At 44.4% G+C, this 19,369-nt stretch overlaps 1 protein-coding gene across 3 annotated transcripts in view; it reads left to right on the top strand.

Moving 5' to 3' along the window:
• Positions 1-2,205: 2,205 nt before the first annotated feature.
• The window catches only part of DLG5 (discs large MAGUK scaffold protein 5), a 245,975-nt gene continuing 228,811 nt past the window's right edge, over positions 2,206-19,369 (top strand). For 2 of the 3 annotated variants that reach the window (XM_063958703.1, XM_063958702.1), the window contains exon 1: positions 2,206-3,142. In XM_063958703.1, the coding sequence (XP_063814773.1) occupies positions 2,845-3,142 (298 nt within the window). In that variant the 5' untranslated portion in view covers positions 2,206-2,844. The remainder of the gene's footprint in view (positions 3,143-19,369) is intronic. The other variant, XM_063958704.1, reaches the window with a different exon arrangement.

Raw genomic sequence — 19,369 nt, 5'->3', positions numbered from 1 at the left:
GGCTGGGAGAGAGAGTGGCAAAGGCCTCCATTTCTTCAAATGCATGGCTGTTGCTGCCATTGCGGGGAGGGCCTGGGCCAGGATCTCTGTCAGAGGACAGAGAGTTCCTGGCTTCTTGGTAGCTCCTGTGACAGGTGGTTTACGCAACTCCATGGGTCACGCAGATCCGGCACTTCCAATCGTGTTTATGCCAGAAATTTAAAAGAGCAACGTTTCTACTTGACGTGTTTTGCTAGTTTAATCACTGCCCTTTTAAATTTCAGGCATAAACATGATAGGAAGTGGAGAAGTTATGCAAAGCAACTAATCAGCTTCTGTCATTTATCTCGCACAGTCTTTGAAATGACAGATGCTGACTGGTTGTTCCGGCAACTATTCCACTTTATCTCTCTCCAATACTTTATACATCCCTCTTTATATGTGCACTTACCACACACAACATCCAATCAAAAAACACCTTACTGCAAACTGAACTAGAAAAGCAAATACCCATTAATTTATATGTTTTGGACATTTTGAATGGGATATGCTAAAAGGAAAATAAATATGTACCATCGCATTCCGGAGCTTGAATACAGTGGGCAATGTTGTCTTTAGATGTCATTGTCCAACAGAAGCCTATGGGCTTCTTTTCGCATTCGTAACTGACAGGGATCCAATCGTATCCCTCCCAGTGTTTCCTGCATCATTCTGCACCTGCGCAGAAGAACTCTTGGGTCATAAATCCAGAAGCCTTTATTACGCTAAGAACAGCTCTTACCGGGAGAGCTGTCCTTTGCGCTGTTCTAGGTACATATCAGTGATATTATCGATGCGATGCACATCCCACCCTTTGTGTTAATAACAAGGTGCCTGTTTCAGAACCCGTTGCTGTTGCATTACATGTTCCAAAATACCGATATTCTGTACTTTGCTCATGTGCAGGAACTCTGAGTTGTTGGACATACAACGGCTGCAGACACCAAGTGATTAACAATCTGCAGCTGTCGGAGCGGTGATGGGAGTACTGAGGCCAGGATCTCTGTCTTCCAAAGGAGATTTCCTGGCATCTTGGTAGGAGCTGCGGTGGCCGGGTTGGTGACCCCATGGGTCATGCAGCCGGCCAATGGTTTCGCAGGTAATCTGATGCTGCATCCTTGCAGCACTGGATCACAAATGTATGAAGGAGGCGTCTACTTATAACAGACTGTCACCTCCTGACAGTGGCGAATTTCCCATTAGGCGGGTTAGGCACGTGCCTAGGGGTGGCACTTGGATGTTTGTGTTGGTACAGTCAGCCCAAAAAGTACCAATAACTGCAAAATATTTTCACTGTACTGTACCATATGCCATCCTGAATGGAGTGTAAACAGGTAGAACATGCACATACTGTCCCTGTCAGCTGTCCTACTCACTAAATATGTATACATAATAAATAAAAAAAATGTCATAGTGGCATTTTCTTTATTATTTTATTAAGTTAGCTATCATCAAATGAGGGCTTATAACCAATCAATAAAAATAATAAAATTGGCCCGGCAGAGGGCAGCCGTTACTGTTGTGCCTAGGGGTGCTGTCACCCCTAAATCCGCCCTCCCCTGCCTCCTGCTGCATAACAGTATCTGTGGTTTCCGCTTTCGGGGGAAGCTGCAGCGATGTACAATCCAACCACATCTGAATTAGGCTACAAATCAATAAAAATATTTTCGGAATAAGTACATTTTTAATATATGTGCACAAACTGTAATTTTTATAATATTTTTGGTAATTAAAAGTGCAATAATATACTGCATTGTGTGCATTGTCCTTCCATCCATGTCGACCTAGTGACTGTCGACCTATAGTGGTCGACCTAAACATTGTCGACCTAGACACTGTTGATCTTCAGACCGGATCCCATCTTGTGTATTATAGACCAAGTAGATAATATGTAGCCCCAACTGCATTTACCAGCATTGGTGAAAGATTACTCATATATAGCCATTATCCATTAACAAATCCATACTTTACGAAGACTGTAAACTTTATTTTCATTTAAGCTTTCTTCGCGTGTGCTTTGTTTAACGTCCGCTGACATAAAGCAGCAGCAGTACATATAATTTAGCTTATGCATTTTCTGTTCTTGCAAAACACTTTATCTAAAAAACGGCGTAATACTTCATAGAAAGATTTGTCATAGTAGACTGCATATCCACACGGATCGAGAGAGAAGGGGAGGGACTGATGGAAAAGAGGAGGAAGTTACAGAAAGACAGAGAGAGGAGGAGACACGGGAGGAAAGAGTAGACTTCACTGGACTGGGGAGAAAAAAAATCCCACTCTTAAAAAGAGTCACATTGTTGCTGGCAGTGGGAACAGGGAGAGATCTGAGAGTTCTTTAGCAGCAAAGTAAGAAAGAAAGAGAGGAAAGAGCCTTGTGCAGCGAGGAGGAGAGGGATACGGGAGTTTAGCTCAGCACTTCAGTCATGTAGCAGGAAACAGATCCTGAGTATATGCTGCTGGGGGAGGAGGAGGAGGGAGCAGGCAGCTTTCTCTGTTTTTTCTTGCCGTTGCTGACTGCTGGAAACACTTTACAAGGAAGGAGGGAGAGGAGCAATAAGAAGGCTTTGAGGTGAGGCACAGCATGCAGCCTTGCAGCCCTCCCCAGCTGAGCAATATGGCTGCTGCTTGCAAGCTGTGTGCAGGCAGAGGGTGCAGCAGGGCCGGCTTGTGTTCAGCTCCTATGCAGGCTGGATTCAGTTGGAGATCCCTGCTGGGCCTGTAACTCCTCAGGACTCCTGGTTAAGACTCGCAGACTTGCAGAAGAGGTGAGAGAGGAAGCCACTGAGAGTTAGCCCTTCCCAAACAGCTTACATCTTGTTCAGGATGGAGCCCAAGCACAGGGAGTTACTGCAACAGTGCCACCAAAACCTTGTGGAGTCCATCAGTGATGCAGACAGGTTGCTGAACCTCCTGGAGGAGTGTGGCACGCTCACCATCAGGGACAGGCAGGAGCTGGATAGCAGTTGTCCCACTGGCCAGGACAAGGTGGACCTCTTGCTGAAGATGCTGCTGGTCAAGGAGAAGGACCACTTTCAAGATCTACGTGTTGCCCTGGAGAAAACTGAACCCCATCTACTATCTATCCTCTACTTGAATGGCTTGGGAGCTGGTGACACTGCAGGTGAGACACTGGGGAGTTAGGGGGCTTCTAAAAGTTTATATTATTAGGTCCATCACCTAAATTATTAGATCCATCACTGGTGGTCTTTGTTTTCTTTTTATTGACCATGCACAAGATTAGTGTTGATATAGTGTTTTGAAGATTTAAAGTGTCTGCGTATAAATAAAAAAAACAAATAAAAACAGTTTGAATTTTAAGGGAGCAACTTAGATCCGAGTTCCTTTTTAAAGAGGTTCTGCAGCATCTGATTCCAGTGTTTCATGACCAACTTTATGTAGATGCATTGTTAAATAAAGGCAATTGTTTCCTCACCATCCTTTTCCACATCACATTTTCAGTTTAGATTTTTGTTTATTTTAATTTGCATTAACTTTTGTTGCATGTAGTGAAAGTCCCTGACCCGCTGAAATACTCTCTGGTAAACATCTTTTTACCTACATTTTGTGAATTTTTTTTTTTTTTTAACAGAAAAAGAAACAACATGCACACTAAATTATCAAACTGTCCTACATGTAAGCATTTCTGTAAATATGTAAGTGTGCAGGAGACCTAAATAAAGTCTAAATTTGTTATGCTTCTAAAGATTTAAGATCAGCCTTTCCTAGTAACATATAAATAGTCAATAACTAGTCATCAAAGTACTCATCCAATTAGTAGGACCAGTAAGATAAGAAAAATAGATAATGTTGTAATTGTAAACATTTCATCCTACTATTCCCATCTACATTATTACAGAAATGTTTAATCACATAATCTGTCACGGTTCCATTCCAAATTAACATGCCATAAATCACTTCCTAAAAATATTAGAAATCTTATAATTGCAACCATTTGTTTTAATGTTGCAATATATGTCCTATGCAATACATAAATTTAAATATTATTCTTCAAACTAAATAAAAATTTGTTTTAAAACACATTCCTTCCCAAAGTCAGGTAAGTTGAATGATCTGTGCATGTAAATAGACAAACTTAAGTGATCACTAAATCCAAAATCTGACACTAAGGGGGGAAATCAGATAATGGTAATGGCTATATTGCTCAATTTCACTAGCATCTTTATGGGGTGCGAGGGAAATTCGTAATGTTGGTGACCACCTTCCAACGGAACTGCATAGCCATCACTTATAATTAAAATGCATCTATAAAGTGCAGAAAAACAGTCTCCCTGTATGCAATGAATCCTATGCATACTGTATGTCCAAAACTTGGACACATAAAGGTGTTCCGTGTTAAACAAGTATTATTACATTGCATCTCTTCCTGGTACCTGAGTTTTGGGACTGCTGTATAAAACTAATTTTGCTGGGGCTCCTCTAACAGACCGATTCAGGGTGGGGTATGTGAGCAGGGTGACCAATCGCAAGCTTCAGTCAAGACACTGATCTCTATATAACCCCGTTTTGACCGTTTTCCATTGGTAAGAGGGTTATCACAGGCTATTGAAACTTAACAAGGGGGTTTCCAATGGGAAATGTGAAGATTTCTCAGGTGGCCCACTACTTACTCCTCATCCTCGGTTCCTCATATTCATGGTCCGTGTCCTCATGGAATCATCATTAAAAACAAAAGCTCAGTTGCTGCCATATTTCTTATTTTGCCTGTTGTTGTTGTTGTTGTTGTTGTTGTTATTATTATATATTTTTATTATTGTCTTTTGTTATAAGGTTCTTAATGGATTCCATAGCACCGTACAGTGGGATACATTTTACATCAGGATACATAAGTAAAGACTCATATTTACATTAAATAAATTCCCATAGATACATTATTACAATGTGTGGTTAGGATAATTATGTAGAGGAGACAAAGGGAATAGAACCCTACCTTTACCAGCTTACAATCTATTGGAGGTGAGGACACAATGGGAGAAGAGTCAGCCAGATACACAAAAGGACTGCTGCAAAGTTAAATGAAAACTAGATGTAATTAGTCCTAAAGTCCATGCATTAACAGAATGCGTATTGTGGTATGCATGCATACAGTTGGCTTCAAAGTTGTCATAATAGCGCGCACTAATCTGGAGCAAGAGATCCACCCGAAAACAGGCGCATCATTGGGTGTACTGGATCCTGCATAGGCCGCAGTTGATGGACACTCCCTCACTAAACTCTACTACGAGCGAACACTGTTACCACGTAGTTAAGCCCCTTCAGCTGCAAGTTGAGATGCTTTTGACTCTGAATTGCTGGTAGTTTTGTGTGGTACAGTGGGGGAAATTCAGTTGGCGGCAAATCCCTCAGCCTGGCTGAACCAGCAAGACAATAACCGCACTGTACGGTGGCCTGATCTCGCAAAAAAGTGTTCGCTGCCCCACATAGGGTAATAAGCACTTTTGTGTGAATCTGGCTTTCGCCTGGCCGAGTGAAGGGTGCAAGATGGGTTACAGTTGACGGCATTTAAATTATGTGGCAATGGCAATTCACACCCTTCGCCGGCAATTAAATTCCCTCCATAGTGTGAAAACATGATAGAACCGTGCACTTCAATTCTGCATCACCCACACACTGCCTTTGTGTAAGGCAAGTCTGCCAAGCCATCAGTCACTGTGTGCCTGTAACCATAACATTTACAGTTGTGCGACCGGCGTGCGTATAAAGCTTTCAGACTTCACAACATAACAGCGCCTGCCTTCCGGGGTCCACATAGTGCTTGTCAAAATTCTGATTGTTGACAAGCCGTATGTGTCCCCCTTCAGCTGTATAGAGCCAGTTCCAATTATCCATGCGTTGTCGCCAGCTTGTGTTTCACGTATAAGCACACTTACCAGAAGCCATTCCTACTGCAGCTTGCGGCTAGTTAAATCTCTGTAATAACCATCCTTTATATGTAATAATGTCAAATAGTGGTTCCAACTGATTATAATAAGCATATTACAATTTGTATGGACAGAATAATCCAAGAAATCAGAATTAATAATGTCTTTATATCAAATACAATTAAATGTAATGTATTATTTGGATACAGATGTGTCCTCAGTACGCTACACAGTGTAAGGTGCTTGGTGAGAGTGAGCTGAGAGATCCCTTGTAACTTTGCTAGAGTAAGGTTTCTGTTTTTGCTGAAAGTGCATGTTAGACGTGATATGACTAGGATGCACCAGGATACTCTTCTGATTAATTTGATATGCAACACGTATATATTGGTGTGTGAAGGAGTCTGTGTATGGCATTGGCGCACAATGAAACTTGGCATGGATAAAAGCCACTGCATTGTAGCATTTCATATGCAGATTCAGAGGCTCAGGTATACAAATGTTACATATCAAATGAATCATTACTGTCTCCTGGTGTGTCATATTAGAAGCATTGTGATGTGTTTAAGACGCATTTTCAGCAAAAAAGGCGCCCAACACTAGCAAAGTATCACTGGACCTGGCGTGCCAAGAGGGGATGTTTGATGTGACTGCAGAAAAGCTGTATGAGGACATATTTGTAGTACCAAATTCACAGATGAATAGGGTCATTCCATTAAATATAGGACACACTACTTGAAAATACATTTCTCATAACCGCTAACATTTATAGTATTTTTATAATACTAAAAGATCGTATTATATTGTGATAATTGTAAACCTATATATTTGATGTGTATCGATTCTTGGGTTGAACTGGGTCCATAAACGGCCAATTTCCATGTATTTTATAAACGTATTTTAAGGCAAATATCTCCAGATTAAATATTTTAACATCTTCACAGTTAATCATAAAAATAAACAGGCCTATATTGCTTAATTTGCGTGGATTCCACAGGTTTGAGTGGGGACAGAAATGTAACGCGAATCACATTAGTGTGTAACATGAGTCATATGTGAAAATTTATTTTACGTATAGTTTGGTTAACATTCAGTTATTTGTTTGTGTGCCAATCATAAGTTTAGGGTCTTATAACTGTGTATTATACCAATCATATTGCAAAAATAATTAGGATAGCGGATTTATATAAATATATCATTCCCCTGAGTTCCTATGTCCTTTCTGTTGTAACATGAGTCAGGTATATAAGCAATAAAATGTAACTACTAAATGTGTACATTTTCTTTTTTCTGCTTCTAAGTATTAATTATGACAACCTACCCATATATTATTTTCATATTATTAAAATATTGCATTTCCGCTCCATTTTTGTGTCTGGTGCATCTAAACTCCTAAAAATGAACATGAAATGTAACGCGAGTCACATGGCTCCAGTGTTTTTATGTTACTTAAATGTCTGGTTGAGGTGTATTTTCTGCAATAATTTATCCAATAAGGGAAGCCACTATGAAATCTCGCTTTCTAATACCCTTTCTCTTACGTCCTAGAGGATGCTGGGGACTCCGTAAGGACCATGGGGTATAGACGGGCTCCGCAGGAGACATGGGCACTCTTAAGACTTTAGATGGGTGTGAACTGGCTCCTCCCTCTATGCCCTTCCTCCAGACCTCAGTTAGATCCTGTGCCCAGAGGAGACTGGATGCACTGCAGGGGAGTTATACTGAGTTTCTCTGAAAAGACTTTTGTTAGGTTTTTTATTTTCAGGGAGCACTGCTGGCAACAGGCTCCCTGCTTCGTGGGACTGAGGAGAGAGAAGCAGACCTACTTTACTGATAGGCTCTGCTTCTTAGGCTACTGGACACCATTAGCTCCAGAGGGTCGGAACACAGGTGTCATCCTCGCTGTTCGTCCCGGAGCCGCGCCGCCGTCCTCCTCACAGAGCCGGAAGATAGAAGCCGGGTAAGTATATGAAGAAAGAAGACAACATAGGCGGCAGAAGACTTCAGTTCTTCAGAGAGGTACCGCGCAGCAGTCGCGCTGCGCGCCATTGCTCCCGTACACACACACAGGGCACAGCAAGGGCGCAGGGGGGGCACCCTGGGCAGCAATAAGTACCTCAAATAACACTGGCACCATTGTTAGATACTGCGGAGGCAGTATATTATAAAACCCCCGCCAGTATAAAAAAAAAATGAGCGGGACCGAAGCCCGCCGTCGAGGGGGTGGGACTTGATCCTCCAGCACTAACCAGCGCCATTTTTCTCCACAGCATGCTGCAGAGAAGCTGCTCTCGGACTCTCCCCTGCTGAACCAAGTAACAGGGGACAAAAAACGAGGGTGGGGCACATTTATTTGGCGCAAATCATATATATAAATAAGCGCTGTATAGGCTGGAACTGTGTTTTCAGTGTCTAGTGGCGCTGGGTGTGTGCTGGCATACTCTCTGTCTCTCCAAAGGGCCTTATTGGGGGCTGTCCCCATATTCATATATCCCAGTGTGTGTGGGGGTGTCAGTACTTGTGTGTCGACATGTCTGAAGCGGAAGGCTCGTCTAGGGAGGATGCAGAGCAGATGGTGGTGGTGTCTCCATCGGCACAGCCGACACCTGATTGGTTGGACATGTGGAATGTGTTAAATGCTAATGTGACTTTATTACATAAGAGATTGGACAAAGCAGAGTCTAAGGACAAAGCAGGGAGTCAATCCATGGCTTTGACTGTGTCACAAGACCCTTCAGGGTCCTATAAACGTCCCTGTACCCAGGTAGCAGACACTGATACCGACACGGATTCTGACTCCAGTGTCGACTATGATGATGCGAGGTTACACCCAAGAGTGGCCAAGAGTATTCAATATATGATTATTGCAATAAAAGATGTTTTGCATATAACAGAGTACCCTTCGGTCCCTGACACGAGGGTCTGCATGTTTAAGGAAAAGAAACCTGATTTAACGTTTCCCCCATCTCATGAGCTGAACGCTTTATTTGAAAAGGCTTGGGAAACTCCAGACAAGAGACTGCAGGTTCCCAAGAGAATTATTATGGCGTATCCTTTCCCCTCGAAGGACAGGTTAACGCGCTTATCCAAAAAGGTGGCGCTACTGTCCCCGGACACGGCGGCCCTAAAGGATCCTGCGGATCCCTAAAATCAATTTACGCGCATACAGGAGCCCTACTCAGGCCTGCAGTAGCGTCGGCATGGGTTGGTAGCGCAATTGCAGCGTGGGTAGATAACTTGTCATCGGACATTGACACCTTAGATAAGGATAGTATTTTGTTGACCTTGGGTCACATTAAGGACGCAGCGTTATATATGAGAGAGGCTGCGCTAGATATTGGGCTGTTGGGTTCACGAGCCAATGCCATGGCAGTTTCTGCTAGAAGGTCCCTGTGGACCCGTCAATGGTCGGGTGATGCTGATTCAAAGAGACTTATGGAGGCTTTGCCTTACAAAGGTGAAGTTTTATTTGGGGAGGGCCTCGCGGACCTGGTTTCCACAGGTACCGCGGGTAAGTCTTCTTTTTTGCCTTCTGTTCCCCCACAGCAACAGAAAACACCTCAATACCAGATGCAGTCCTTTCGGTCGCATAAGTTCAAAAAGGGTCGGGGCTCTTCCTCCCTCGCCAGAGGTAGAGGGAAAAAAACACCAGCTACCGCCAGTTCCCAGGACCAAAAATCCTCCCCGGCCTCTACAAAATCCACCGCATGACGCTGGGGCTCCGCTGGGGGAGTCCGCACCGGTGGGGGCACGTCTTCGTCTTTTCAGCCAGGTCTGGGTTCAGTCGGATTTGGATCCTTGGGTGATCGACATTGTATCCCAAGGCTACAAACTGGAGTTCGAAGATGTGCCTCCTCACCGATTTTTCAAATCGGCCTTGCCAGCTTCTCCCCCAGAGAGGGAAATAGTTTCAGCTGCCATACAAAAGCTGTGTCAACAGCAGGTTATTATCAAGGTTCCCCTAGGACAACAGGGGAAAGGGTTTTATTCAACCCTATTTGTGGTCCCGAAGCCGGATCGCTCGGTCAGACCAATCCTGAATTTAAAGATGGAATCTCTCCGGGCAGTGATCTCCAGCCTCGAAGGGGGAGATTTTATGGTGTCACTAGACATAAAGGATGCTTACCTTCATGTCCCCATATATCCTCCTCATCAGGCGTACCTGAGATTCGCTGTACAGGATTGTCATTACCAGTTTCAGACGTTGCCGTTTGGGCTTTCCACGGCCCCGAGAATTTTCACCAAGGTGATGGCGGAAATGATGGTGATCCTGCGCAAGCAGGGGGTCACAATTATCCCATACTTGGACGATCTCCTGATAAAGGCAAGATCGAAAGATCAGTTACTAAAGAGCGTGTCTCTCTCCCTGAGAGTACTACAACAACACGGCTGGATTCTAAATCTACCGAAGTCGCAGTTGGTTTCGACGACTCGGCTGTCATTTTTGGGCATGGTTCTGGACACGGAAAAAAAGAGGGTCTTTCTCCCAATGGAAAAAGCCCAGGAACTCGAGAGCATGGTCAAGGACCTGCTGAAACCAAACAGAGTGTCAGTTCATCAGTGCACTCGAGTATTGGGAAAAATGGTGGCGGCCTACGAGGCCATTCCGTTCGGCAGGTTCCATGCAAGAACTTTTCAGTGGGACCTTCTGGACAAATGGTCAGGGTCCCATCTACAGATACATCAGAGGATAAGCCTGTCCAGAGTGCTCACCTTCTAGAGGGTCGCAGGTTCAGCATTCAAGATTGGGTTCTTGTGACCACGGACGCGAGCCTCCGAGGATGGGGAGCTGTCACACAAGGAAGAAATTTTCAGGGAATATGGTCAAGCCAGGAGGCTTGTCTACACATCAATGTGCTAGAATTAAGGGCCATTTACAATGGCCTGCAACAGGCGGAGAGTCTTCTTCGCAACCTACCCGTTCTGATCCAATCGGACAACGTCACAGCCGTGGCGCATGTAAACCGCCAGGGCGGGACAAGGAGCAGAGCAGCAATGGCAGAAGCCACCAGGATTCTTTGCTGGGCGGAAAATCATGTAAGCGCTCTGTCAGCTGTCTTCATTCCGGGAGTGGACAACTGGGAAGCAGACTTCCTCAGCAGACACGATCTCCATCCAGGAGAGTGGGGACTTCATCAAGAGGTCTTTGCAGAAATAAACAAGTCGTTGGGGACTTCCTCAAATAGACATGATGGCGTCACGCCTCAACAAAAAGCTTCGGACGTATTGTTCCAGGTCAAGGGACCCTCAGGAAGTGGCGGTGGACGCACTAGTGACACCGTGGGTGTTTCAGTCGGTATATGTGTTCCCTCCACTTCCACTCATCTCAAAAATATTGAGAATCATAAGACGAACAACAGTGCAGACAATACTCATTGTTCCAGATTGCCCTTGAAGGGCCTGGTATTCAGATCTTCAGGAAATGATCGCGGAAGATCAGTGGCCTCTTCCTCCCAGGGAGGACCTGTTGCAACAGGGGCCCTGTGTGTTTCAAGACTTACTGCGGTTACGTTTGACGGCATGGCGGTTGAACACCAAATCCTAGCTAGGAAAGGTATTCCGGGGGAAGTCATCCCTACTCTAATCAAAGCTAGGAAGGAGGTAACGGCGAAGCATTATCACCGTATCTGGAGGAAATATATTTCTTGGTGTGAGGCCAAGCATGCTCCTACGGAGGATTTTCAGCTGGGGCGTTTTCTCCACTTTCTACAGACAGGAGTGGATATGGGCCTTAAGTTAGGCTCCATTAAGGTGCAGATTTCAGCCTTATCTATATTCTTTCAGAAGGAATTGGCTTCTCTCCCAGAAGTCCAGACTTTTGTAAAGGGAGTGATGCACATCCAACCTCCTTTTGTGCCCCCAGTGGCACCATGGGACCTTAACGTGGTGTTACGGTTCCTTAAATCACACTGGTTTAAACCTCTTCAAACGGTGGAGTTAAAATTTCTCACTTGGAAAGTGGTCATGTTGTTGGCCTTGGCATCTGCGAGGCGGGTGTCTGAATTGGCGGCATTGTCTCACTAGAGCCCATATCTGATTTTCCATGTGGATCGAGCGGAGTTGAGAACGTGTCCTCAATTTCTACCTAAGGTGGTTTCGTCGTTCCATATGAACCAACCTATTGTGGTGCCTGTGGCTACGGGTGACTTGGAGGATTCTGAGTCCCTTGATGTAGTCAGGGCCTTAAAAATTTATGTAGCCAGGACGGCTCGAGTTAGGAAAACAGAGGCACTGTTTGTCCTGTATGTGGCCAACAAGGTTGGCGCTCCTGCTTCTAAGCAGACTATTGCTTGCTGGATCTGTAACACGATTCAGCAGGCTCATTCTACGGCGGGATTGCCGTTACCAAATTCGGTAAAGGCCCATTCCACTAGAAAGGTGGGCTCTTCTTGGGCGGCTGCCCGAGGCGTCTCGGCATTACAGCTGTGCCGAGCTGCTACTTGGTCGGGTTCAAACACTTTTGCTAAATTCTACAAGTTTGATACCTTGGCTGATGAGGACCTCATGTTTGCTCAATCGGTGCTGCAGAGTCATCCGCACTCTCCCACCCGGTTTGGAGCTTTGGTATAATCCCCATGGTCCTTTCGGAGTCCCCAGCATCCTCTAGGACGTAAGAGAAAATAAGATTTTAAACCTACCGGTAAATCTTTTTCTCCTAGTCCGTAGAGGATGCTGGGCGCCCGTCCCAGTGCGAACAATTTCTGCAAGGCTTGTATATAGTTGTAGCTTACATAAGGGTTATGTTACAGTTGTGATCAGTCTCTGGCTGATGCTGTTTTATTCATACTGTTAACTGGTTTGGTATATATTTCATGTTGTACGGTGTGTATGGTGTGGGCTGGTATGTATCTCGCCCTTAGATTAACAAAAATCCTTTCCTCGTACTGTCCGTCTCCTCTGGGCAGAGTTCTTTAACTGAGGTCTGGAGGAGGGGCATAGAGGGAGGAGCCAGTTCACACACATCTAAAGTCTTAGAGTGCCCATGTCTCCTGCGGAGCCCGTCTATAACCCATGGTGCTTACGGAGTCCTCAGCATCCTCTACGGACTAGGTAAATCTTTTTCTCTGGTAGGCTTAAAATCTTATTTTTTCCACTGCCGAAATAACCTGGGTGATTGCCGGGTCTACCCAGGTCGTAGCTTAATGTAAAAGGGTCCTTGAAAAATAACCCGGGTTGAGTGACTCTGGAATATAACCCTGGTAGCTGCCATTGTCTGACTAGGGTAAGGGTGTAGTGTAAACGGCGCAACTCGGGATATCCGACCTGGATAATGCTTAAAAGCTGCTGATTGGCTGTGTATGCAGAGGTCCACCGCAAGGGAGGGTCTGTGAGTGACATGCAGGGCAGACAAGGGTCTGGGAATAACCTGGGTACAAAATACAGTGTAAACAGGGTCTGGCCTGGATCCGACCTAGGCTGGAACATTGTCTAGATACCTGGATCGTACCTGGGTTTTTAGTCCGTCCATTTGTACCATAGGCGTTTCTATAATGGGTGCAGTGTGTGCGGACTCCGCACACACTGACCCATATAGTATACTTACCCCTTCGGAGTCCCACGGCGGCGTCCCTGCAGTGCAGCCACAAATCACTTGGAAAATTTCAGAGTGATTTGCGCATGCGTACTGGAGATGTCCCTGGGAACGAGGCATGGGCGCCATATTCCTGGAGACCTACGAATGCACAGTAGACTCTAGTCTACAAACTGCCGGAGAGGAGGGGGCCCGCCACAGAGGTTGCACGCTGGTCCCCTCCTCTCTGGAAACAGCCCTGATTTGTTCATACCAGTGATGACATGTAAATGCATTTTGATTACCTCCTCATTTCTCATAGATAATTAGCAATGTGATGGTTAAAGCTTTTTCTCTATGTTTAGTTTTACAGACTTTGATCTTTATACTGGCAATCTCAAGCCCACATTTAGGGCCAGATTCAGACCTGATCGCTGTTGTTTGAAATCGTACAGCGGGCAATTATCGAACGACTGCGCATGCACCACAATACGCAGACGCGATGCTAAACAGCGACAGAATGGTGCGAAAATTTCGATCAATAGGCGTACGCAAGGTGATTGACAGGAAGCGGACGTTTGTGGGTGGTGACTGGCCGTCAGGGTGTCAGGGAAAATGCAGGCGTTCTCAAGTTTTTTCAGGTAGGGTGTGTGATGTCAGCTCCATCTCCGAACAGCCTGATTCTATCGCACGGGGCAGGTTTTCACTCGCTATGGGCGGCGATTTTCTGATCGCAGCCCTCTGCAAATTTGCTGAGGGGCGATCAGGCCTGAATTAGGCCCATAGATATGTATGATTCTAGGTTTCTCTGTGCCTATATGGGGTTTTCTGTGACCAATCATTTTCATACTTGCATTATCATTATTTGTAACAAACAATTATTCAATTTATCAGCATTTAAGGTGGAATCAATCTTGCTTTCTTAGATACCTTTGTCCTTACAAACTTTTATAAACAAATTAAAAGTGACTTTAAATTCCTACATGTACTTGCCTGCAAGACGCAATATATATATATATATATATATATATATATATATATATATATATATATATATATATATATATATATATATATATATATATATATAGTTTGCAAAAGTGTTAGAATGTTGGAAACTTTATGCAAACCACCTGTGCAAACAATTATTGTCACAGAAAGTTTGTTTGCTACACAATAAATTATCTATATATTATATATCTATATGATATTTCTATATATACACATAATATATATGTTATTATCTCAGTAGGGGATTTTGAATTTTGGATAAGGGATACTCAACCTGTGTGTGTGTGTGTGTGTGTGTGTGTGTGTGTGTATGTGTGTGTATGTGTGTATATATATATATATATATAATAAAATTTGGAATGAATATAACCATAAGGTACATTGTAGTAATTAGTATAGTTCAAAGATTTTGAGGAAGTGAATTTATGGTACCTATTAATTTGCATTGTTTAAATTCCAATTACATTTTAAGCACTGTCATTTTGTTTCTGACTGTAGATTACAGTAATATTATACTTTGTCAAACAGTGATGTTAATAAATGAAATAGAACACACACAAAGGAATACATATGATTTACCGATGGCAGGTATCCCGGCTGTCATGATCCTGACAGCGGGATCCTTGCCACCAATATGCCAGCAGCGGGGTGAACGCTAGAAAGCCCCTTGTGGGCGTCGGCATTGTGACCGCCGGGATCCTTACAGGCGGTCTCATGATTGCCTCCCATCACAAAATATAAACTTTTCTTTAGTGCTGTGATAAAACGTACTTTCAAAGTAGATGTCAGCAGAACAAATACAATTGTGCACAAAGTGCACACTGAGTCACCTTTTATTTAGCTGTGCTGATGTGGTCATTCGCTCTTTATTTCATTTCTAAAGCAGGTTAAGAGCAGCTGTACTTTGAAACACAAGTGTTTCCTGGTTTCAAATTTCATAGGAAGAATTAAAATAAATACAATTCCAGTAATTCAATAGAATTTCTCTATTGAGCGTGATATGGATGTTATTTGCTGATTAGCATTTATTATGTATGTTGTTTGTGGTGGGTGTGTTGTGTTTTTCCTTAATGCTATAGGTGGTCATTCCGAGTTGATCGCAGCCAGCAACTTTTAGCTGCTGCTGCTGCGATCAATATTCCACACCTATGGGGGAGTGTATTTTAGCTTAGCAGGGCTGCGATCGCTTGTGCAGCCCGGCTAAGCTAAAAAAAATTCAAGCAGAAGTAGACTAGGGCTGGACATACTTACCCTGTGCGATGGATCCAGCGATGATGGGCCCGGTGCGCACCCTGCACATCCCCGAGGAACGGAGGATGTTTGTGGCAAAAAGGAGGTGTGGCTATTTATAAAAGGGGTCGTGATCTCACGGGGATCCCACTATCGTCACTCCGGGGGAATGCCCAGTATCTCCGAAGATGCTGGGCTAGCCTCAGAGACAGTCCTCCTGCGCTGTTACACGGCAGCACCTGGCTCCTGTCACTGCTGAGGAGCCGGCATTTTGGTGTTGCCCCCTCCGAGGGTGACACCCGGGTGTGGGCTGCACCCCCCGCACCCTCCTTATGACATTACTGGTATAGTCTACATATATTCAGATGTAATAGGAATAATAAGCTGTAAAAAAATTGGTTTTATGGAAATATGTAAAATAAATCAAATTAAAGCTTAACAACATTATTAATGTAATAAAGCATTAAAACATGGTTGATCAATGTTTCTAATACATGATTAATTTTTTTTACATTAAAACATTAATACAAAAACAACTGGTTTAAAAAAAAATACAAAAATTGAGGTTTTCTTTAAAAAACAAAACAAAAAACATTACACCCCCGCCCCCCTCCGCAACCCTGCATCTGTTTGATGGTTACATCTTTTAGCAGAGTCATTATGTTTTACTGTAGCTGCAACTGCTGACACTACCGCCTTCTGCTAATGTTTCTTTAGTGGAGAAGCAGGGGGCGACATGGCAGATTGCCAAGTGTAGTGTTCTACAAGCACTATCTACCAGTGGCCAAAAGGGTGTGTAGAGGTTCTCCGCATTATTACGTGGTGCTTTATGTTAAACATTTCAAGAGCTGATAGCCACACATACAGATGTATGTTATTTATGTATTTTGCAGGTAAAATAAGTCACTTGTATATACTTAGGGGTATATGCAATTCCGGGCGTATTGCGGCACTTTTTCAGCCATTTTTAAATTCGACACAATTCGACCGTCGAATTCCGGCCGGCGGGTGCCGGAATTCGACATATTCAATAAAAAACGGATTCGACAGTCCCGCTGTCGAAAAACGGACCAATTGACAGATTTTGAATCGACTTTTCAGATGGTACAAAAAACGATAAAAAACCCGAATAAAAATTGCGTGGTGTCCCCCCTCCTAAGCATAACCAGCCTCGGGCTCTTTGAGCCGGTCCTGGTTGCAAAAATACGGGGGGGGGGAAATGACAGGGGATCTCCCGTATTTTAACAACCAGCACCGGGCTCTGCGCCTGGTCCTGGTGCAAAAAATACGGGGGACAAAAGACGTAGGGGTCCCCCGTATTTTTTGTACCAGCACCGGGCTCCACTAGCTGGACAGATAATGCCACAGCCGGGGGATACTTTTATACCGCTCCCTGCGGCCGTGGCATTAAATTCCCAACTAGTCACCCCTGGCCGGGGTACCCTGGAGGAGTGGGGACCCCTTCAATCAAGGGGTCCCCCCCCCCGCCACCCAAGGGCCAGGGGTGAAGCCCGAGGCTGTCCCCCCCATCCAAGGGCTGCGGATGGGGGGCTGATAGCCTTGAGTAAAATGAAAGAATATTGTTTTTTTTTTGCAGAAGAACTACAAGTCCCAGCAAGCCTCCCCCGCAAGCTGGTACTTGGAGAACCACAAGTACCAGCATGCGGGGGGGGAACGGGCCCGCTGGTACCTGTAGTTCTACTGCAAAAAAATACCCAAATAAAAAGAGGACACGCACACCTTGAAAGTACAACTTTATTACATGCATGTCGACACACACACATACTTACCTATGTTGACACGACGTTCGGTCCACTTGCCAAGTAGAATCCACGGGGTGTACCTGAAAATAAAATTATACTCGCCTAAATCCAGTGTCCAGTGATATTTGTAATCCACGTACTTGGCACAAAAAATCCCCGCATACCCGGACCACACAGACTGAAAGGGGCCCCATGTTTGCCTGAAGGGACCCTCTGTGACAGCAGTCACGGGGGGTCTCTGCATTCGGGGAAAGGGGTCCCATGTGTAAACATGGGACCCCTTTCAGTCCGTGTGGTCCGGGTATGCGTTTTTTTTTTTGCCAAGTACGTGGATTACAAATATCACTGGACACTGGATTTAGGCGAGTATAATTTTATTTTCAGGTACACCCCGTGGATTCTACTTGGACAAGTGGACCGAACGTCGTGTCAGCATAGATAAGTATGTGTGTGTGTCGACATGTATGTAATAAAGTTGTACTTTCAAGGTGTGCGTGTCCTGTTTTTATTTGGGTATTTTTTTTGCAGTAGAACTACAGGTACCAGCGGGCCCGTTTCCCCCCTGCATGCTGGTACTTGTGGTTCTCCAAGTACCAGCTTGCGGGGAGGCTTGCTGGGATGTGTAGTTCTTCTGCAAAAAACAATATTCTATCATTTTACTCAAGGCTATCAGCCCCCCATCCGCAGCCCTTGGATGGGGGGGACAGCCTCGGGCTTCACCCGTGGCCCTTGGGTGGCTGGGGGGGGGGACCCCTTGATTGAAGGGGTCCCCACTCCTCCAGGGTAGTGGAGCCCGGTGCTGGTACAAAAAATACGGGGGACCCCCTACGCTTTTTGTCCCCCGCATTTTTTGCACCAGGACCAGGCGCAGAGCCCGGTGCCGGTTGTTAAAATACGGGAGATCCCCTGTCATTTTCCCCCCCGTATTTTTGCAACCAGGACCGGCTCAAAGAGCCCGAGGCTGGTAATGCTTAGCAGGGGGGGGGGGGGGGGAGGGGGACCCCACGCATTTCCCCCCCCCCTGATTTTAACACATTCCCACCCCTTCCCACTAAAAACCATGCTCTCTCTATTTTAGTCAGTTAAATTTTTTTTTTTAAAGTATATAAATAATACTTGTGTCCCTTTAATAGACAAACCAAGTACATAATCCCTTCTAATATAAATAGATTATGCTATTAGCGATAAATAAAACAAAAAAAAACCTTGTTTTAATTTTTTTTTATTAGATTCCGCCAGCAAAGTGAGGCGGAAGGAAATTGACGATATTACTGTCGAAAAGCACTAAAGTCGAATCAACATTCTTCAATTGAATAAACTTTTGTCGAATTGCCGCATTTTTTACCACTGCAGACATGTCGAATTTTCAAAATGTCGAATTGCAAAAAGTCGAATCTGAAAAGTCAGTTTTTTTGTCGAAAAGTACTGTATTGCATAGTCGATTTTTTTTTTTTTTTTTTTGTGTCGAAAATGACCCGTTTTTCGACATTTTCGGGAATTTGACCGCAATTGCATATACCCCTTAAAGTGCAATCCCTGCATCCTGGTCAACTCCCTGACCAAAGTTACCACCAACAGAAAAGGTTGTTAAAAATACAGAATAAAAATCTCACCATTCGCTTACTTAAATAATGTACATTTCCATATTTTAGTGATCTTTGGCAATACAAGTAATTGCATTTTTCCAGTGTTTGTAAGTCACAGCTATACGGTTGGTGGAGGATAGGGATGTGAGACTGCAGATTGGTTGAAAGTCCTAACAATCTATTTTTATGACTGTGCAATTAACAATCTAAAGGGCCCCATACACTAGAGCGATAATACCCGATTTCAGTCCAATTCGGGCATTCGGCCCGATATATCAGCTGAAATCGGGCATTTTAGAGGTTTCCCGTACCGATCCGATGCGCGTTCCCGTGAGCATCGGATCAGATCCTCCACATTGAATGTGCTGCACA

Source organism: Pseudophryne corroboree, chromosome 3 (genome assembly GCF_028390025.1).
Source record: "Pseudophryne corroboree isolate aPseCor3 chromosome 3, aPseCor3.hap2, whole genome shotgun sequence".
NCBI lineage: Eukaryota > Metazoa > Chordata > Amphibia > Anura > Myobatrachidae > Pseudophryne > Pseudophryne corroboree.
Note: the sequence above shows the minus strand (reverse complement) of the source record. Positions and strands in the feature narration are given on the sequence as shown.